The sequence below is a fragment of the Jaculus jaculus genome, chromosome 14, assembly GCF_020740685.1.
Source record: "Jaculus jaculus isolate mJacJac1 chromosome 14, mJacJac1.mat.Y.cur, whole genome shotgun sequence".
In the NCBI taxonomy this organism is placed as follows: domain Eukaryota; kingdom Metazoa; phylum Chordata; class Mammalia; order Rodentia; family Dipodidae; genus Jaculus; species Jaculus jaculus.
In genome coordinates, this window is record NC_059115.1 from 35155720 (window position 1) to 35179269 (window position 23550).

At 38.3% G+C, this 23550-nt stretch overlaps 1 protein-coding gene across 4 annotated transcripts in view; it reads right to left on the minus strand.

Annotated features, from left to right (window-relative positions):
* Grm7 (glutamate metabotropic receptor 7) overlaps positions 1–23550 on the minus strand; it is a 934876-nt gene that overhangs the window by 305284 nt on the left and 606042 nt on the right. For all 4 annotated transcript variants that reach the window (XM_045134253.1, XM_004651486.2, XM_004651485.2 and 1 more), the window contains exons 6-7: positions 15764–15964; positions 3984–4123 (exon numbers count right to left, since the gene is read on the minus strand). In XM_045134253.1, the coding sequence (XP_044990188.1) occupies positions 3984–4123; positions 15764–15964 (341 nt within the window). The remainder of the gene's footprint in view (positions 1–3983; positions 4124–15763; positions 15965–23550) is intronic.

The window sequence follows — 23550 nt, forward strand, 5'->3', positions numbered from 1 at the left end:
ACTAATGACTATGTGTGATCCTAAAAACCACTATTGCCACTGGAGATCCCTCATTGCAGCGCACTTGGAATGCAAGGATCTGTATGGCTATCCCAGCATCCCTGCAGGCTGGTAGATTGCCTGACATTGCAGATATTCTTCCTTTCTTTGCCAAAGTCATTTCATGAAATGTTTCCATATTACAACAGAAATCTGAGGAGGTGAGCTAGGGTAATTTCTTTAGGAATTTTCAAATGGGAGACTAAACTGTTCATGTAGAAATATCCTGGTACCTGGTACCAAAGGAATCAAGGAGGGCTGCTGCATTGGTAGGAAGGTTATGTGAGATGTGTTGTGGCAGAGGACATATTGCTTGACACTGACACGCCAGAGGATCACATCCAGAAAGCAGAGAAATTTGATCTAGAGCACTGGGATTCTGCACACTGAAAACTTTCTTGGCTTAGAAACTAATTTGCAATTATTGACCTCAGCGAAAGCATTCCTGAAACTTTCATTCGCTGAAGAAGATGTAACTGGGGATTGGAAGAGCACCTCTGAGCCTTTGTAAAGGAGCAGAAGTGCATCCATTACTTGAAAAGCTTTGTTTTGTTCCACTAATGAGAGAAAGTAGGTCTGCAGAGCAGTGTTTGCTGGAATTCTACTCCAATAATTTTTTTTAAACTGATCGCGGTATTGTTTGTGTATATTTGTATGTGGCATGCAATGCATGTGTGGACATAACCATTGAGACCAGAGGCAGAGGTCAATGTCAGGTGTCTCCTCAGCTGCTCTCCACCTTATTTTTTAAAATTTTATTTATTTATTTATTTATTTGTTTGAGGGCAACAGACACAGAGAGAAAGACAGATAGATGAAGAGAGAGAGAATGGGCGCGCCAGGGCTTCCAGCCTCTGCAAACGAACTCCAGACGCATGTGCCCCCTTGTGCATCTGGCTAATGTGGGACCTGGGGAACCGAGCCTTGAACTGGGGTCCTTAGGCTTCACAGGCAAGCGCTTAACCACTCAGCCATCTCTCCATCCCTCCACCTTATTTTTTAGCCATGGTGAGTCAGTGATCCTGGAGCTAACTGAATCATGCAGGTAAGCTAGCCAGTAAGCCACAGAGATCCAGTTATGACCTCCCCAGTGCCAGCCAGAATTACAGGCTTTTGTGTGGGTGCTGGGGATATGCAGTCAGGTCTTCTTGCTCATGCAGCAGACATTTTACCCGCTGAACCATCTCCTCAGCCCCAGAACCACAATAAAAATACTGAAAAGAAAACCATGGGTAAATGATGTTGGACAGGATGCTAATCACTGCATAGGACACCTGGGCCATGGCTGTAAGTCTGTAGGTAAGAGGGGTCAGGTGAAGTGTGGGCACATTAGTGACTTTCCCTATTACTTTCTTGCCCTGGTGAACATGATTCAATTCAATTTAACAACAGAAGGCTGTCACAGGGTGACCCACTCACCAGACCCACTATGTAAGTGGAAAAACTGGTTGAATTCTCCCACTCTAAAAATGGTTCTCTTGTTGGCTCATTCATTCATTCCTCCACTTTGCATGCAATAGTAAGCTGAATCTATTGTGTCCTCATGAGATTAGAATGGCCCATAGATGAGTCCTAACACACCACTCACCACTCTCTGTGTTACAAAATGGGGAAAAGCATGCAAACACACATACTTAGTCCCAAGGCACATAGATTATTTATTTATTTGAAACAGACAGGAGAGAGAGAGAGAGAGAAAGAGAGGGAGGGAGAGAGAGGGAGCATGTGAGAGAGAAAGCATGCCAGGGCTTCCATCTGTTGCTGCAACAAAACCTCCACACTCATGTGCCACCATGTGAAGCTGGCCTATGTGGGTTCTAGAAAGTCTAACCTGGGTCCTTAAGCTTTGCAGGCAAGCACCTTAAACAGTAAGCCATCTCTCCAGCTTGGCACATAGATCTTAGCAACAAATCTCCAGGCAAATTGAAATCCTCTTTTTTATTGGGTGCTGTCTGGAATACTTGGAAAGGAATTGCATCATTTTCTGATGTTTTCAAGGCCTGGGAGATGTTCCCTATATTTTTATCCTTTTTCTTTCTTTCCATTATATTTAATGATCATTTATAGATTATCTATGTACAGCTTTTGTTTAACTATACCTAAATATTATTGTCTGGGTTTCACGGTTATATCTCTTAAATTTTGACTCTTGTAATGTCTAAGAAGTCCCATATGCTTAAAAGTTAAAATTTCAATGAGGAAATGACTTTTTCTTTTATGTGTATGTAAATGTGTATGCTCTATGTGCATATATCTATTTGTGTGTGTGTGTGTGTGTGTGTGTGTGTGTGTATGTGTGTGTGTATGTGTGCACATGTGTATGGGGCAGGCAGTTGCTGACAGTGGCTTCTCCGCCAGTGGTTCCCAAACACCATCAGCATCATCGGGGGACATCTTAGAAAGGATAACACCTAGCTCCATGATAGCATCAGACCTCCTAAGTCAAACTCTGGGGATGAGCCCCACTCTAGGTTTTATGAGCATCCAAAACGTTCTGGTGTAAAAGTTTGAGAGTAAACTCTCTGCCATATTTTACTCTGACACTCAGCATATTGACTCTTAATTAGTCTTTATATCCTTGTTCTTGTCCCCTCTAAGTCATTGTCTAGTCAGCAATCAAATTCATAACACATTTAAATGTAAAGAAATCCCTATATTATTCACTTGTATATCAGATAGAGGTGGAAAGGAGGAAAGAAATAAAGAAAAATCACTCCAGGGCTTTTTTTCTGCTGCAAACTCTGGACTCACGCACCACTCTGTGGCATCTGGCTTTAAGTGGATACTGGTAAATATAACCTGGGTCAACAGGCTTTGTAAGGAAGTGCCTTAAACTGCTGAGCCATCTTCCTATCCAGTCTTAATTATAAATCTGATGTAGTCACATGTACTGTTACCTGGGACAAATTATCTGACCAGAAACAGCTTTTGGAGGAAAAGGTTTAATTTTGGCTTATGACTTCAAGAAGGAGCAGAGCACGGTGAGAGCAGGAGGCCAATATCACATCAGTACGGAGGGAGTAGAGAGAGAGAGCTGAGTGTGGCAAGTGGTGCTGGGTCGTAGCACCTCAAGGCTCACCTCTAGTGCCACACTTCCTTCAGCAAGTCTCCACTTCCTCAGCATTCCATAATGTTCCCAACTAGGACCACTAACAGAGTATTAATTACTCAAATCCATTAGCATGTGGAGGATATTTTACCTTCAAACCACCACACCAATATTTTGCTTATCACCTGTGAGTGGCTTTTAATAGATCTCTCAGAATGAAGGTAAATATTCCTCCCCTCCTAGTTGTCAATAGGCCTACACAACTCTGAGCTCATACCTTCTTCAACTCATTTCCCTTTATGCCCTACTGATTGCACCATCACTGGGTCGGCCCTTTGACCTGCTGGGTCACTCACAGTTTTCACATTGGTGACATCCCATTCCAGGAATAAGAAATAAAGAGTGAACCTGGGAAAATAATGTCTGATTCCTAAAAAGGTGTTAGCATGTAACTTGTTTTTTACAGAAGATGAGATACAGATAAAGTGAATTAATTGACACAGATGATGAACACTATATAAAAACTCTGTCCACATTTCCTGCCATCATTACCACTGCTAGGTTATTAATGGATACTGGCCCCTGTTGGTACCTGTAAGAAGTTATAAACTCAGTCGTATATGCACATCACATACAAACAGGAAACTTCTAACTGAGCAGATTAAAAGTCTATTCATTGAGCCGGGCATGGTGGCGCACGCCTTTAATCCCAGCACTCGGGAGGCAGAGGTAGGAGAATCGCCGTGAGTTTGAGGCCACCCTGAGACTACATAGTGAATTCCAGGTCAGCCTGAGCCAGAGTGAGACCCTACCTCGAAAAAACAAAAAACAAAACAAAACAAAACAAAAAAAGTCTATTCATTAACCACACAATGGAAGAGAACAGACAACTCACATTTAGTTGAAGTTCATCAGTCCAGTGACCAATGAGACGATAACCAGGGCTGGTGGTGTTTGTTGTCTGGTACTGAAAGATGTCGTACCGCCCCGGTGCATCACCATTCTTGTTGAACATCACTGGGGTGCCTGCACTACCTGAAGAACACAGGAAAAATATTTTAGAGTTAAGCAAGTATGGTGGTTTGTATGTAAATGGTCCCATAGCCTTAGGTAGTTTTTTATTACGCTTCCTACTTAGTCTCCAGCAGGTAGAGGTGGTGTGTCACCGGATCCCTAAGGTGTGTTCTGAGCCAGATCAAGCTCTGGCTGTTGATTTTCTCTCTGCGCTGGGTGTATGATAAAGTAAGCTGCTTTCTCCACCATGATGAAGCTTCTCTTAGAAAATGTAAGCCTGAAATAAACCCTTTTCCTTCACATTCCTTGGATGTTTGTTCAGCAATGAGAAAGTAACTTCAATAGCAAGATTCCTCTTGTGACATGGATGAGTCTAGAGACTTGTGAAGAGCAATTAGAAGAAAATGACATTGCTGCTAAGGTTACTCCCGATGACCCTTCACTTGACAGGCCTATGAATACTAATTACAGAAGGCAGGACAATACCATGTCTGCCCCATTCAGTATTTCTAGTCTTGATGTTTCTGAAAAGTTTATTCTAAACTTCTCCCCAATCTTGAGTATGAAAAACTACACACATGATTTTTCAGAGTTGACATTGTATTTTAACTTAATGCTTTGAGAAGGTTGCTCACAATGGCTATTATTCACTTAACAACAAATCATGGTCAGCAAAGAACAATTTCAAAACTAGTATAATATAAGAAGAATGTGTCCTTTAGAAACAAGCATGCAAACAAGAAAATTGTTCATTTAAGTATGTGTCCTGTACTGAAGGAACATAAAATGCTTTTGCTAGTTATTTCTAATTAATATGACACATTGTAGGTGTGCCTGGAAGAGACTCAATAAACACTGTTTTTTTTTTTTTCAGACCCTATTAGGTCTTCTTAACATGTCCACCTTAAGATGCAAACAATTAGTTTGACTAAAGTAGACAGTAAACTTACTTTAAAAAGATGAATACATTAATTGAACACATATATATCTATCTGCAACACACACACATACAAAATTACATACATGTCAGTGTATACATGGAGGCAAATAAAAGAGCCATTATATTAACTAGTCAGACATGAGGCAAATCATTTACAATGATTCAGGTCATGAGTTTTGGATATTTTCTACAACAGTGGCAAAGCAGTGGTTAGTAACTGAGTATGGTTTCATTTGTAATTCCTTAGAAATAGAATAAATACCACTGGCTTCATTAAGTATGCTGATATATGTCTATGGCTTAACACTGGATCAACAGTCCAGCAAAATGCTGTTCTACTTTTTGCCATTTACAAGAAAAGTTACAGATCAATTATAAGCTAGAACAGAATCACTGGGGTTATATATTTATCATGCTATTTTTTTCCAATGGGAGAGGAAAGGAGCAGCAGGCACTCTTGATAATTGTATATTCACAGTTGGGAACGGATGGTGTGGAACTGGATTTCTGGTCATCAGAGTCTTTAACTTCTACAAAAATACATGCCACTGTGTATATTTGCATCACAGACATGAAAGAGTTAAAAATCATAGATATGCAGGATTTGGGGTGAGGTATCAGTGTTTGGCTTGGGAGTCAGGAGGCACAGACTCACAGGGGAAGGGGAGAAAGGTTAAGTTCACTTCTCAGAGAATTCTGCCTGACAGCAGAATCAATGGAATTGAGGATGGGGACTATGTGGGAAGAAAGCTTGTTAAGTAGAGTGGAGGGAAAAAGAAAGCCTGTGCCAGAAGTCAGAGCCTTACCTGACTGGTTTCCTAAGTCAAGACTGCATTTGTTTATTTCTTTGTTTGTTTGCTTTGTTTTTTTTTCCTTCAGTGTTAAGGATGAAATCCAGCCAAACAGTCTTCCAGTCCATCACTAGCCCAGTATAAACTAACTAGAAGACAGCTTAAGTCTGAGCATGGAAACTGATAGGTGACATTACTGAGCTCACTAGGCATATAGCAGAGTAAAATGGTCAAATGGGTCATGGTAAAAGGCCTTCTCTCTCTAGAACATGAAAACAGAAATGTGGTGGAAACTGCCTCAAAATATGTAGGTCAAATGTGATAAGACTGAGGCAAAACAAGATTTATGGAGAGGCAGTGTTCATATGAACATTTATGACTGTGTATCAACCACATGGAGGAAATTGTGCTTGTAAAAGTAAGACACAAGCCAACAAATGCCACCATTTGGAAAAACAGGTATGGGGTTCAGAGGGGCTGCCTAAAATGGGTCACTGTGTACAGGAACAAAGATATTACAAAGGTTCAGAGAGGGAGATGATATATTGGGTCATAAAAGACAGAAGACATTAGTGAGCTCATGCTAAAAGTGACCTCACAGGTAGTGGGAATCATTATATAAAGGACAGAAGAACAGCTAAGCATGTACGCACCATTCTAGAGATACCTGTTGCAGGAAGAACAGAAAGAACAGAACTTGCTTAGACTGTGTTGTAGACCCAAAAGCCCATGTATGTTTCCTTCTATGGCAAAGGGTCTTTGATGACGTGAAGTTCAGGACCATGACATAATGATAGTATAGTTAATGTGGATAGACCCAATGTAGTCACAATAGTCCACCTAAGAGGGAGGCAGGGAGGAGCCAAAGACAGAGCAGGAATTCGAGGATAAAAAAAGAAGTCACAGAGTTTGAGGCATGTGTCATGAACTGATGTGGGCTCTAGGAGCAAGAAAGGGAAGGAAGTTGGATTTTCATTCAGCCTCCAGATGAACCAAGCACTGCTTTCACCATAACTAAAGCCATTAAATTTGTGGTAATATGATGAGGGACTAATTGGAAAGTAATACAAAACTAGGGGGCATAGAAGACCAAACTGTAATTGTACAGATAATAAGCACACTTAGGTCCAAGGAGGAAAAGTCATTTCTCTCAGCCACTCAGATAATTAAACCAGAAGAATGCTTAGTAACTGGTATTGGGATCTTAGAGGATGATTTAAATTTACCTCTTAATATCTTTGTGACCTGAATAAATCATTCAGTCTTACTCTACTCACCTGCCTGTCACTGTCACTCATGATACTTCCTCACAGGTTTCAAATGAGCATTAAAATTTCATGATGTGTATGGTCCTAGGACAATTACATAATAAGTGGCCAACAAATTATCGTGATTTTTATTTAAAAAAATGATAGAGAGGGAGAGAGAATGAGTATGCCAGGGCCTTTATCCCCTGAAAATTAAGTCTAGATGTGTGCACCCCCTTGTGTGCATGTGTGACATTGCATGCTTACTTAACTGGGGGTCTGGCTACATGGAACCTGGAAATATGAACATGAATTCTTAGGCTTTGCAGGAAAGAACCTTAACTGCTAAGCCACCTCTCCAGCTATGATAGTGATTTTTAATCATTTTTATTCTGTCAACATTTTATTTGCTATTTCAAGACTACACAGATCGCATGCCTTTATTTAGGCAGACTAGTGCTTTTCCCGTGCACTAGTATTTTCTCTTAACTGTCATCTAATTTAAATATTCCCACTGCAAGAAACAGTTTGAACCTTTCAAATAGCAGTGCAGTTACCACATCAAGAGTGGTAACTAATTGCCCATGAACACTGCTTTGGTCTCACCAATTTGGGTCAATTGGTGTGTGGTCCAGGGAATTATTTCAATTTGTTTATTCTATACATCCCTGGGATACTAGCCCTATAGACTATAAAAATATACTTTTTATCATGTCTTTTAAGGTCTCTGAGTAGAGAATCAATGCAAACCTGCATCAAGCAAGGAAGAAACAAACAAAAATAAAAACAAAATTGTTAACAATATAATTTTTATCTGTGGTTTTCTGCTTCCAACAACTGTAAGTATATAATTAAAAGAAACTCAGATCAGATTTTACATGCTATTAGTGAGAAATGAGAATTCTGCCATCTTGTAGGAAGACATTAATGTTCACATACCCACCTTTCTTTTCTTTCACATTGGATACATGGAGTCTTGTGCTTTGCAATAACTTCTGTGTCTTCGGTTCATTAAATAATATGACTGGAGCTTTTTGTACTTATTGAGAGGGGAAAGAAAGAGTATTGCAGGCCCGGATCTCAAAAGGATCCCATGGACACCAGCTAAATATTCATCAGGATGAAGCACATCAGCTAATCTTTCTCTCTTCTCAGTCATTGTGGGGAGAAATGATTCTTGTTATCTCTTTGCCATTCTCATTACAGCTCATGTTAAAAAAATTAAGGCAGAAGTACTGAATACTTTAAGTGATAATTTTGAATAGCATATTGTGGCTTTGACCTTCTAGATGGATTCTCTAATGTAATGGCCTTTTTATTTCCATTTCTTATCCTAAAACTTTTTATTAGTACCTCATGCACTTATTGAAAGGGAAAAAGGGGAACTGAGTTCAATGAACTTTATCCACAAAAAAAAAAAAAAAGAAAGAAAAGAAAAATGCAAAGCAGTTGACAGAACAGAAGAGAAGGGATCTCAGGGGAGGTAATTACCTGCAGAGATTTCTAGAATTGCCACAATGAGGAGTATTAAGGTAAAAAAAAAACCCACCACCACCACCACCACCACCACCAACAACAACAACAACAACAACAAAAAAAAAACAGGGATACCTGCCAGGAAGGGCAGCAGAGAGCAAGTCATAGATGAGAGTGTGTACCTTGGCCTGAAATATTGTCTGCTGGATGTGAGTGCGGGGAAGAAATTCCTTTCCCCTGCACAGAGAAGGTTTGTGGCCATGGCTACCCAGATGACAAAGCAGTTCTTTGACTCACATCTTCACCACAGGTTTTCTGCCCTCATTTGTCTCTCCATGCACAGAGTCCAGGTTGCTGCAGCAGCATGTGCTCCTCTCATCTCTTTGCTCAACAGAACATCCAAACTGTATTGCTCAGACTAATGAGGACATGCATTTTGTAGTGTGGTCAGAGTAGGTGGATGTATTGGTTCTCTGTTATGAGGCAGCTCGGATCTCCCATGTGTAACAGCTGAGGTTCACTGTCACAAAGCAACTTAGCTACTAACTTTGGCCTGCATAGCACCTTGCTGTTTCTCCAGATGGTATCTATAGCTTTATGGTTTATAGGACAAATATATCAAGAGAACCACCTGGAACCTTACTTACTTTTATACTTCAGAAATCACATAATAGTCTTCTAAGTTAATCTCAGTCTCACTTAGAATCAGAGTCAGGAAATACAGGTCTCATCTCTCATGGAAAGGAAGACACAATGGTCTTAAGAAGAACATAAGTGATGTTCTATCCCTAAAATATATACCTTTTACCTCTACCCCTTTTCTGTAAATCAGCAAATCTACAGACGTGCTCCAATAATAGTAAAGCTCTTCAAACATGTGAAAGTTAATTTTAGAAGTATTTCTGGGGAGATGGCTCAAAAAGTATGGTGCATGGGACCTGAGTTTGGGTCTCTAGTGCTCATATATAAGCTGGACATGCATACAATATTTCAAGATATACTATAAAGCTATGGTAAGAAAGCAGCATGCAACTGGCATACAAACAGGCACATTGACCAAAAGTGCTCACTGCATCAAAGACGGTGTCTTAACTACTGCTGGGGAAACTGGACAGCCAGATGTAGAAAATTGAATTTTGGCTTCCTCCTCTCATCTTTCACTGAAATAAATTCAAAATAGATCAAGGACCTTAATATAAATATGCAAGACTATAAATTGGTTAGAAAAGAAGATAAGGAGAACACTCTAAGATATAGGTGTAGGGAAAGGTTTTCTGAACAAGGCTCCAGTGGCCCAGACAATTAGGCAAACACCCAATAACTGGGAGCTTATGAAAATAAAAGGCTGTGGTACAGAAAAACAAACCATCAAGAGACTCAATAGACAACCTACTGAATGGGAAAAATCCTCTGACAAAGGTTTGATTTCTAGAACCAACAAAGACTCAAAAACCTAAAGAATAAAAAGAAAGCAAGCACCCCACTCAAAAAAATGGGGCAGGGAATTAATTGAACAGTGAGTTCTCAAAGCAAGAAATACAAATGGTATTAAACAACTAAAGAGATGTTCAGCATCTCTACTCATCAGGAAAATGCAAATTAAAACAACTATGACACTCCAGCACACTCCAGTCAGAATGGCAACCATACAAAAATCAAATGAGCACATGTTGGCAAGGTGGCGGAAAAAAAGAACCAGCACCCACTGGTGGTAGGAGTGCACATGTGCACAGCCGCCGTGGAAATCAATATGGAGACTCTTCAAAAGCTCATTAGAGTCATACATGTCTCTTTGGAAATATACCCTAAAGTCTACTGTATACCACAAAGATACTCACTCAAACAATTTTTATGGTTGTTTTATTCACAACAGCCAGGAACTAGAAGTAGCTCAGGTACTCATCAAAAATGAATGGTTAATAAAGATGTGGTACATATACACAATAAAATTCTACTCAGTGGTAAAGAAAAAAGTAAAAATTCAAACTTTAAGGAAAATGGAGGAACTTGGAAAAAAATCATGTTGAGTGAAGTCACACAGACACAGAAAGACAAAAGTCATCAACCTCTTTCCTATGCAGTTCCTAACCTGGTCCAGTGTCAGTTAATTGTAAGCTGTAATAAATATCTTCAATATGGCCACAACATTAGAATGAAGATAAGAAAAAATGGAAATAGTAAGGAAAGGGGGAAAGGGGTATGCACAACAATCAATGATCAGCAAAGAAAGAAACAAAGAAAAAGAGAGAAAGAGGTATGAAAAGGCCTAGGAATAAGAGGAAAGGGGTTTGTGGGGTTATACTAAATACTAATGTGAACATGAATCAACCCCATAGGAACTTTCCTCTGGGATACCACTCTACACGTCATCATCTGAAGATAAGTAAGGTGTGGGTGTTTGTGGGGGGAGGGAAGGGAGTAAATAGAAGAGCTCCATAAAAGATGGGGAAAGCATTACACTAAAACCATGGACACTAGCTGGTAATTCCGAGGGCTGGAAATGAACCCCTCTATTTGCCAGGGAGACATGAGGTCTCCACAATAATACAGGATACTACCAAACCACTTGCTTACTTGCTAGACTGAAAAAGTAAGTCCATATTGATAAAGTCACCACATCCTGAAGCCAAAGGACATCAAGTGATCATCCTGGAATTGAGAGGGAATCAAGGTTCCTCCTGGATAGTCCTTATAGTGTTGGAAAATGCTATAAGATCAGCTGGAGAATAACAGTTGCTCACTCTTTGATTAATCAGGAGAGCTTACCAGTTAAAAACTCAATTAGAGCTGAGCAATAATTATATCCTTGTTCAGTAGTGGCATACAGGCAATGTAGGTAACCAATTACTCATGGATTGGGCATGAGACACACTCAGTGGGGAAGAAATCATGTATGGCTTTGGAAACCAAGCTAGATTCCCTAGAAGAGAAAACCAATAGGCTCTAGAGAGAACCTCCATAACTCTATACCTAAAAATAATGGATATATACATCAATATATCTTCCTCATGACTAGGCTTATCCCCTTTTATTCAAACTGTCCTCACTTTTAGTTGGAGAATATGTTCTATTTTAAGGATGGAGGAGAATATGGAGTAGAACAAGGATACATCAATACATCAAGAAGAGAGAGATGGCTGTCTACTAGGAGTTGGTTTACCTCCACCTCATGTGCCTGGGCCCAGAAGTCATTACAGGGGAAGCAGTGACACGAATACTGATTTCACAGCTAACCTGAAAACCAGTTGCAGGGATATGGCTACAGACACCATGGTCACTCAAACCTCATAAAAACAGAGATCCAGAGTCTACAGAGAAAGCAACACTAATTAATATCTCTGTCTTGCCCATGGAGATTCAGGGAGCATCACAGAAGAAGGAGTGGAAACATTGTAAGAGACTCAGGGTATGTGAAATAACCTGGGAAACCATGTTTCCCTCATCTCTACAGAGAGTGACTGAGGCCTCTTGGTCCCCACAGTGACTACCAATAACCCACCAGAGCCTCAGCTGAACTGGGGCAGGGGAGAGGAAGCCTGTGTGTACAACCTTTTTATAAAACACTTAGTACGTTAAAATCAATCAAGCAATCAATCAATAGATAGATAAATCATAAAAAAAAGCAAAACAAAAGCTGGTTGTGGCAGCATGTGTCTGTTTCCCCAGTGCATGGAGGTTGCCTAGAGCTTTCTACCTACTCTAGTGAACCAAGTTAGCTCTCGGCTCAGTGTTAGTGTTTGTCTCAGAAAGCAAGGTAAAGAGCAACTTAAGGAAGACAGCTGACGTCAGCATCTGGCCTTCATACTCATACATGAGCACATACATGAGCATGTGGGCACACATACACCATATACACATAAGCACACTCAATTTAAACAGTCAAAAGTCTCCTGACCTATGTAAGATAAGGGCTGAATTCCCCATACTGCACTGGAAAGACACATGAGTTTGAAATCTCTCTCTGTCATTTAGTGGTTGTGAAGTGATGGCCAAATATTTTCTCCTGTTCAGACTTTAATTTATTTATCTAAAAACAAGCAATGCAAGACAGCAAATCATGTAATTTAAAAAGCTGCTTACTTAAAGTGACAGTGACATAGGACCCAATGATTAAGTTGAACACAAGGGGAGGGGAGAGAGAAATTGAGAGAGAGAGCGCATGCAAAGGCCTCCAGCAATTGCAAATGAAGTCCAGATGCATGTGCCTCCTTGCATATCTGGTTTACATGGGTCCTTGGAAATGATACCTGAGTCCTTAGGCTTCACAGTCAAGCACCTTAACTGTTAAGCCATCTCTCCAGCCCAAGCACAGCTTTTTCATTCTTTTCCTTACAAAATATTTGAGTATTGTCATCAGTGACTATTGAAATGCCACTGGGGTCATATGACAGAGGAAAAAGATGTGCTTTAGACATCTTAGAAGGACCACAGGGAAGGATGGCAGTGGTGATACAGACAGGAAAAAAAAAATTGTGCCCTGTCTGGAACCTCCTACAGAAGCTTGCATGGAAGATGGTGCAATAAGAAGGATATAGTGTGTCCTTCCTCTCAGCCTCTTGAAGATACTCTGAAGGAAGCATGCTGGGGATTTAGGTACCCTAGTTAGGCCCCTCAGTATTTCCTGCCTGTAGCATTTTGAACATCATGATTCTTAATTTCTCTGTGAATCAGTTTCCCTGTCCTTAGGCTGACTTGGAACTCCACAGTTGATGGACTCTTTCAGCCTCTGCCTTCTGAATACTGGAGAACTACAGCTATGTGCCACATGTATTACCACACAAGGCACAGACTAGACACATGGGAAGAGTAATATGCAGTGATCTATTTTTAAAATGTCCTAAAATTTGCTTTGTCTGATCTTTCCTTATGATCACATAGATTGAAGCCTCACGGTTTGGATAGTCAGGCCTCAGAAGTAATACTATGACAGTCCTATTGTATCTTATTCAGACACATGATGCTGGTATGTCCCTTTACTGGTACAGTTTCCTTTCATATCTTGGCTAAGGTACTAACTCCGAATCCTCTCTACTATAAAGCTGCTCTTTGATGTTGGAAGTTAATATGCAACTTGAGTGAAATTACTTTACAACTATGAATACATTTTGTTTCTTATATTTATTTGAGAGAAAATGAGGGGCAGAGGGAGAAAGACAAAGAATATGTACATACCAGGTCTCTAGCCACTGTAAATGAACTCCAGACATATGTGTCACCTTGTGCATATGGCTTATGTGGGTACTGAGGAGTCAAACCTAGATCCTTAGGCTTCATAGTCAAGGACTTTAAATGCTAAGCCATCTCTGCAGCCCTGTTCCTTATCTTGAACCCAACAATGTTAATATTCATCAGTGGTCCATACATCTTTGTTGAGGACTTTGCAAACTGGTGATTTTGTATTCCCATCCTCTCATTCAATTGTGGCAATCATTCCCTTATATTTGTTTACTTAATGTGATTATTTATTTATGTCAGCACAGACTTGTGAATATTTTATTTTATGAGTTATACTCTGTGGTGGTCCCAGAATTACCCAACAGGACCTTTTCCAAGTTAGTATCTCTGCCCTTTCAAGATGACCTCGTTAGCCATCACACTGCTAAAGCTCTTTTCTTCTTTTTAGTACAGGGTATCGGAAGCTCTTCTTACACTTTCTATGCACTGGCCCTGGATTGAACTATTTTCTATAAGAAGTTCTAGTTCTTTTCACTGAAGATATATCTAAATAAAACTCTAGTTCTAGATGTTCTTTTTCGGAGGTTCCTTGGCCCTCTCCACAGACAGATATAGATGGTAAAGGTACACAAATGTCCACATGTGTGTCCACTCTAATGCCTACCTACTGCATGCACACAGGAATTCATACTGATTTCTCTGATTTTAATCCAAATCAAGCTCCATCATGGCTTTCTCTCATCTCTCATAGCAATTTCTGCTTCCAAAAATAACAAACTTATTATCCACATAATTTATATTCTCAGATCTCTTATATAAATTTTAGTAGCTACATACAATACCTATTTATGGCTACTTTTACCTCCAGTGTTATATAATCGGATATTATTTCCCCAACTTTCTTACATTTATGTCTTTCTTTTTATCCCTTTCAACATATTTATGGTAGTGATTTGTTGTGTACTAGTGATTATTTGTTACCAATTCTGTTGGATTATGCATTACTCACACATACAGGTCTAAATTGCTTGTTTAGATTTTGTGATGTGAAGCATCAAGTTGTTATGGGATTCAAACTATGGTGGTCTTAAGCAGATATGCCCCATAAACTCATGTGCTTTACACTGATCAGCTGCTTTTGGTTGGGTGTTTTTTTTTTTTTTTTTTTTTTTTGTTGTTGTTGTTTGCTTGTTTTGGTTTGGTTTGGTTTAGTTCTGGCTTTTCAAGGTAGGGTTTTACTCTAGCTCAGGTTGACCTGGAATTCATTATTTGCCTCAAGGTTGCCCCAAACTCATTGTGATCCTTCTACCTCTGCTTCCCAAGTGCTGGGATTTAAGGCGTGCACTCCCATGCCTGGCTGGTTGGGTGCTTTGATCCAGTAACATTAAAGTAACTATATCAGCTTGTTTGTCATCTTATACCTCCTGTAATATTTATCCATTTGTTTCTACTTATCTTTATTCAATTATTTTAGGTTATGTGATAGTTAATTTTGATGATTTGATGTGATTTATAATTACCATGAAATCAAATGTCTGGGCATCTCTGTGAGGGATTTTCTAGATTAAATTGAAGTGATAAGACCCATAATAATTGTTTCTGGCAGTATCCCATGGGCTGCATACCTGGGATAAATTAAAATTAATAATAGTTAATCTTAATTATTCATTAATAATTGATAAAAGATTATCTGAGCATCAGTATTCTCCCCTTTCTGTTTCTTGACTGTGGATATAATGTGACCAGCCACCTTCTGTTACCTTCCCAACCATGATGGGATATATCCCCAGAACTGTAAGCCAAAATAGACTCTCCCTCCTTGAAACTGTTTCTCATCAGTATTTTGTTACAGAAACAAGACAAGTAACAAAAGCAGCATTAATCCATGGCAGTGTTCTGTACTTTGAAAAGTGAACTTATAACTTAAGTCATGAATGTGTGACAACTGACCACGTTTTGTTCACTCATCCTGGGAACCTCCCTTATCATTCCTTTCTTTCCCTCTTCCTTCAAGGGTACTTAGGGAGCTCACCATTGAAGTTCACATTGCGGATATACTTCAGCAGCTTCTTGCCCCCAGCTTGCTCCATCTCAGGACAGACCCCACGGTAATCGGCACACAGGTCCTTGTTCATGTGGTGAAGAGCATGAGCCATGGCGTAGACAGCATCAATCACAAACTGAACTTTACCCTCCTGCTCATAGTTGGAATCTTTTCCAATTCGCTCCTGTCCTGCACATTAAAACAAGAATCACATGCACAGATGGGTGTTGAGTAGAATGCCTACATTCACATTTTCTTTCAATTATGCACAAAGAAAACAAAGCTTTGAGAAGAATAATAAGGCAAGCTACATAGCCACATGTGGCGACCATGTCCAGCTATTTTCAGGGTCTGTGAAATTTTTCCACAGGGTACATATAGCATCTAATTTATTGGGTACACCTTAGAAGCAGATCTTCAAAGAAACACAGTGATGGCTTTAATAATAAGCCAACACATAATTCAAATATAGAGCTCCCACAGAATGGGGAGTTTGGAGATCAGAGCTAAGGTACCTCCTTCAAATCTTCAAAGCCTGCTTACTCTAGAAAGGCCACAGAAAAATGAGAGAAAACCCACTAAGACCCACACCAGAACTCATTAAATTTCTTATAGCCACACCCCTGCTGTGTTGCCTGTCCTCATTGCTGGCATTACTGGAGTCAGTGTTGCTTCAGCTAGAAGCCCTAGTGTGAATTTTGTTTATTCTTTCTCTCACATATGCAGTTGTAAAGATAAAGAACAGCAAGGTCCCATCAGGTCCACTTCTGAAATTCTGAAGAGTGTTGGGCACTCCATCCAACTCTGTTTTCCCCTTTCATGAAGATGAAGTGTTAGTCATTTCTCATCACTTCCCAGTCTGCCATATTTCCCCATGCTCGCTCCCAATCCTTCACTGGCCACATGATAAAGCCAGCCCCTCACCTGGCTACAAGGGGAATTCTTGAGCCTGGCACCTTCTGTCCAGTACTGATGACAACTCACACGAACTATGTTCCTGTACTACCTTCAAACATTCCGCAGCCACTTTAGTTTTTGTTTTTAAAGTTTTCCTTATCACTTTTGTGAACTGCATACTTATTCTCATTTTATTGATGGGAAAGCTGAGTCTTAGAGAAACTAAATAACTTTCCTGGGGTCATTTACAAGTGGAGAATTGACGTCAGTTCTGGTGTTTCAGACCCAAAGGTCGCATTTGTCTTGCAGCCTTGACCTTCATCCATCTTTTCTCTAGGTGTTTTTTCATTTCTTCTAAGCACACGTGACTACTATTTGCTATCCTCTCTTTGCACATGATGCTGAGTCTGCTCTGCAAGGATGTTCCCCACCCTTGCTTTCACACAATTCATTCTGTTTGCATGACACAGTCAAAGACATCTTTTATACAGTTTGCCCCCTTAATCACAAGATTCTCATAAAACATTTCAAGCTTCAGTTATATCATCAAGAGTAAGAATGGCACTGTGTTTTAATATCACTCTATGAATAATAAATATTTATAGACTTCATTCCACTTTACAATGATAATTCCCAAGTTATTTCTTTGGGCACATTTATATAGTAAAGACAGGGGGAATTCCATGACTTCAAGTTCTATCCTCACAGCTACGTAAAGGGCTCCTGAAACCCACTGTATTAAAACAATTTTTAGGTTTCTTTGCTGAGAGATGATCTCACAATCTATGAATAGTTTTGTGTTTATTATTATTATTATTATTATTATTATTTGAGATAGTTTCTCACCCTGTATCTCAGGCTATCCTTGAACTAACTATGTAGCATAAGCTGTTCTCAAACTACTGAAGATCCTCCTGCCTCAGCTGTCCAAATGCTGGGATAGTAGCTGTAAGTCATAATGCTTGATACATGTAACATTATAATGTAACGTAAAATCTCCATGGCAGGATTCTAAGATTTACCAAATTTATTGAAATTTGCATTTTTCCTTTTGAGGTTACATAGTAATAGCTCTTATGCCAGATACTTTGGTTCATTGCCAGTTTCATTTAAATGTCAACAAAACTATGTTCACTGTTTGCCATTGGAACTTTATAGTGTAGTTAGGGTAGATATCAGGGTTTTTTTTTTTTATCAACTCATCATGAACTGAGTGAAACTACTTTTAATTCAGATTCAAGATGGTAGGATTTTTACTTTATCTCAACTCTATTCCATAATTCCTATTTAAAGAGAAATTCTGGTTTTTACTAAGTATGATAGTCATTTACTTCATCCTATAATATACAAATAATTTCACAGAATAACAAGCATGGCTAACAAATAATCTCAAATGCATAATGTAATGAACATATGGTGTGTGAACTAATTCTTTTGCCAATTTTTGTGTATTCTGGGGTTAGATTCTGAGAAATGAGACTTCTGGGTGAACAGGTAAATTCATCTGTATTATTACTTTTTATTGCTAAACTCCTCTATAAATGGGTTGTACCACTTTGCTATCCTGTAATATGTAGTGGATGAAAATATTCATCTTCTTGCCACCTTGGCATCAGAAGACTCTGCCATATTTTAATGTATATTAATCATATAAGTGAAAAGAGCTCCTGCTTTCCATTTTTTATTTATTCTTTTCTAATGTGGGAGAGTATAGTCCTAGCCAAACTTTATTTCAAAAATGTTGTGTCTTCTCTACTTTAACACCTATGTTAGATACATAAATTGAGAATGAATGAAAAAGTTTCTTCACATTTATAATTTTTATTTTACTTCTATCTTCTAGATAGAAATTTCTTCATTTTTTCTAATAAAATTTATTTTATTGCCTCTTATTGTTGGATCATGATTAGAAACAGAATTGCTCTCAACTTGAGCATCAGATTCCATAGACGTTTTCTTGTAGCACTTTTATAAAGAAACATATTCATCTTATTATTTATTATTACATTTACAGGGTATATGTAGCCAAGGATAACCTGCAGTTATTATTGTAGTGCCTTGGCCTCCCAAGTGCTTGCATTACAGACACATATCACTATGCTGAATTGCTTCAATTTTTAACCTGTAAATATTTGATAAACTTTAATATACTCTTGTACAGCCCATGCAGAATTAATCAAAAATGTTATTTTTTTCCATCCAGCTTTGTCGTAAATATTGCCATTGGGCATTTGTTACATTTATGGCATGTAATAGTCACATTCTTGTTTGTGTTTCTCTCTTTATTACATATCATCTTTTGAAATATAGTTATACATATCTATTTGTTGTTTATTTAATCTATGTATTCCTAATAGCTTAAACCAAATAACCCACAAATACTCATATGTTTTGAATGCTTAGTCCCCAGATGATGACAATTTGGGAGGTGGAGGCTTGCTGGAAGAGGCATGTTCCTGGAGGTGGGCTTAGGGTGTTATTGGCAGAACTCTGTCCACTCTCTTGCTGCTATCTTCCATCTTTTATGGCAGAAGTTCTGTCTGCTCTACCATCCTTTCCTGACATGGTGAAACTTCCCCTTGAGACTGTAGGCCAAATAAAACCTTTCTTCCAATGAGCTGTTTTCATTTAGGTGTTTTGTCCCAGCAACACAAAGTAAATACATCCTAACATCACTAACACCAAACTATCAAATATAAATTCTTGTTATCATATTTAAATATCTAGTATAATAGCTCCTGTGAAACTTTAATTTTTCAGCTGTGTCAGTTCTTCTTTGTCTTTATTTCCTGATGTGAACTTTGTTAACAATTACCCAAAGGTGGAAAAGCAAATCAAAACCCATGGTAATAAATTTTTGAATTTCTGCTGTTTTAAAATGAATTTACCTTGGAGAGAAATCTTAAAGAAAGTGAGTTTTCCAGAGATGATTTTGTTTGCTCACATACTTTTAAAATAGTTTTATTTTCTCATATAGTTATTAAGTGTTTCTTGGAAGATTCAGTCATAGTAAGTCATTTGTTTTTGCTACCATAATACTATTTTATTTTCTACTTATTGTCACATGTGTTTTGTGTGTGTATATAAAATCCATGTTGTTTTGTTATACCTTTTCATATTCTAACTTTCATTACAAAAAATTCCAAACAGAAATCAAAGTTAAAAGAACTAAAGAACTTTAGAGTGAACCCCCAAACTGAGTCTTTGCATTATCTTATTGCTATACGATGGTATTTACTATTCTAATGTGATTATTTCACTTATTTTATAAGGCTATTCATTTTAATATTAATTTTATAACATGATACTTTACAAATCTCTATTTTTATAACACTTAGGAAAGAATATTGGAGGTATTACAATCACTGTAAAATTTACACTGTGAAAGCAATTCAGACTAATAATTCAGTAGAACAGTTTCTAAACTGCTTTAATGCAGATATTCATCCCAGGAAGAATGCCTTGAAAAATAGTTGAACTGTTTTCAATAAAAAATATTTTATTACTGAGGAAACATCACTAGCTTTGTGTCTTTCTTGGAGAGTCACCAGATGTATTAACATTTTTAAAGGCTCTGAGGAGACTTCAGGATAAAATTTGTCAAATTTGAAAAGTTTAGCCTGATAGTAAAAATAAATGTCACAAATGACCTGTTCATTTAACATCAAAAAGCAGTCAAATATTTTTTTTTCCTAGTGTGGCAATGTATTATGTCCTCTTGAATCACTGTGACAAAATTGCTTGCCACAGCTAAGTTAACAGAGGAAAGACATTCTCAACCAGTTTCAGAAGGTTTAATTTATAGTTGCTTGGATCCATGTGCATGAACAAAATTCTATGGATACAAGTGTCTTTGGTGGGGAATCAGAAGTGATAGGAAGTGACCAGGAACAGTTCATTCCCAATGACCTGCACCCAGCAATCACTTCCTTTAGCCAGGCATCATCTTTCAAATTATCATAGCATCAATAGCTGGAAACCAAATATCAAAAATCCAATCCTTGGTTGACATTTCTAATTCAAGCAACATTGGGAAACCACAAGTATTTGTTCACGTTGGTCTCTTTAATCATATTCTTCTATTTTGTCTCCTTGCTCCTCTCCTAACTGAAATTCCATTCTGTTCAGCCACTGATGGCTATCAGTGGGAATGAGGATTACTGGGTTCCTCTTAGACACTCAGAGTGAGTTCTGAGGTTGCACATCCCATGCACGCTATTCCTTCCCAAGGACCAAAGTAGAAACAAGAATGGCCTACAAGGCTAGTCAATGAGATATCACAAAAGGATTTGCTAGCAAACTTCTGAACACAATTACATCTGTTATATCAAAATCACCCCAACTAACCCTCACAAACTATATTACTCCAGTTGTTATGTAGTTTTCAGAAAAGGCCACAGAATGATTGTGACAAATAGTAAGTGGCAGGAACACATCTGAGCCTTGAGGTAGGCACTCCTGAAACATCACTCTACACTTTTGTAATGACATTCATTTACATTGCTCAACCACTTGGTAAAACTTTACACACAGCACTTTCCAGATTTACTCCACCGCTACTTTTGATTCATGTAGCAGTTCACAACATTTTAAAGGACACAAGACACAGGTTGCAACGCAGTGCTCAATATATTCAATACCTTAGTTTGAAGTAGAATTAGTAAAGCATTTTTTAATTTATTCTCAGTTAATACCTTATTCTTTGAATCTTTCTGACTAAATGGGACTTTATTATATTCTTTCCACCTTTATGCATATTTTTTGCTTTATATACTTCACTACTATTCTTAGGAAAGTGTCTGAGGTTTGGACACAGTGAGAACTCTGATGCTGTGCTTCACTGCTCGTGCGTGCATGCAAACATGACAAGAAGCTTACCTTTTCATGTCTCTGGAGTTTCTGCTTCGTGTTACTTTTCACCAGAGCCTTGTGTTTATCTTTAAAACTAATATTCTTGGGCTAGGAAGATTGCCCAGTGGATGAAGTGTTTACCTGCATAAACCTGAGTTCCTGGGTCCCATGTAAATGTTGTTAAGTCAGTGGGCTTCTGTAACAACAGGATACTGATGGAGAGATGGGATATTGAGACAAAAATTTCCCAGGTAATTGCAGGTCAGTTAGTCTGGAAAGTCCATCACAGTGAGTGAGGAGAAGAAAGACCCTGCCTCATACAGGTGATAGGTGAGAAATGACCCCAGAAGGTTCTTTTCTGACCTCCACACAGGCCAAGAAAGAAAACAAAACAAAACAAAATGCACATGCTTTTAATTTTCTATTTAATAAATGTCAGTTTCTCTATATAAGAATAATACCTATACAACTTTATTATCAGCATTTATTTATTAATTTACTTGAGAGAGAAAAAGTGGGCATACAATGGTCTCCTGCCACTGCAAAGTAATTCCAGACACCTGTGCCACTTTGTGCTTTGGGCTTTATGTGGGTAATGCAAAATCCAACCAAGGTCAGCATGCTTTGTAAGCAAGTATCTTTAGTTGCACAGCCATATTCACAGCTCCAATTGCTATCAAAATTTTAATGCTTATTCTGCTATTGAGGCCTTCCCTTTGAAGGACAAGCATAACTTGGCCACTGTAACACATCACTTTCTCAGAGTATATGCCTTCATTATTATTATTCATTATTAATATGGAGGATACATGGAAACTGAAAAATATTGGACAGGGATATTACATTATTAATGTAATAATGGTGTTTGAATGGTGAAATTAAAAGAAAGAGGTGGGTTCAGGGGGTAGGCATGCAATCCAATCACAGACATTTACTGTTGCACACTGAATTACATGGTTTTGCACATTGGAGCACACAAAGAGGCTCAGTGATCTTGAACAACTGGCTCAGTACTTACCATATGTTGTTGAAGAAAATAATAGTGCAAGTGTTTTTATACTTAAAATGATTACACAAATTATTTGTTCTGAAAATATCTTTCTAAACTGACACATATTTTGGGTTTATAGTATATTTAAGACTTATATTATGATTGTACATATTTATTTTTTAAAAAATAAAGTTTTAAAAATATTTTATTTTTATTCATTAGAGAGAAACTCAGAGAAAGAGAGAGAGGGAAAGAGAGCAAAAGTGAGAAAGAGCATGATAGAGAGAATGAGCATGCCAGGGCCTCTAGCCACTACAAATGAGCTCCAGATGCATGCGCCACCATGTGCATAAGGCTTATGTGGGTTCTAGGGAATCAAAACTGGGTCCTTAGGCTTCACACGCTAGCATCTTAACTTCTGAGCCATCTCTTTAGTCCAAAATTTTTATTTATTTATTTGTAAGATGGCAGGAATGGACATACCATGGCCTTTAGCCACCTGCACCACTTTGTACATTTGGATTTACATGGGCATTGGAGAATCAAACTCAGGTCATTAGACTCTGTGGACCAGCCCCTTAACTACTGAGCCATCTTTCCACCCCATGTACATTTTTCCTTATAGACTTTTAAAATTTAATTTAATTTTTTTATTTTCTCAATTTTAATTAACATTTTCCATGATTATAAAAAATATACCATGGTAATACCCTCCCTCCCCCCACTTTTCCCTTTGAAATTCCATTCTCCATCTTATCCCCTCCCCATCTCAATCATTCTACTTACATATATACAATACAATATACACAATACAATATAGACTTTAAAACTGCAAATATTTCTTTGAGATAAAGTCCTTTAAGGTACAGCATATAATTAACTGATATACAATTGTTAAATCATAGGTGATACTCTTAATAGTTAAATTTATCATATTATATTTAAAAACATAGTTAGAGTCTATTTTTATTGGAAACTGCTAGTTTCTGGGCAGAAATGATGTGGGGACTGCAGGAGGGAATATATCTTGGAGTAT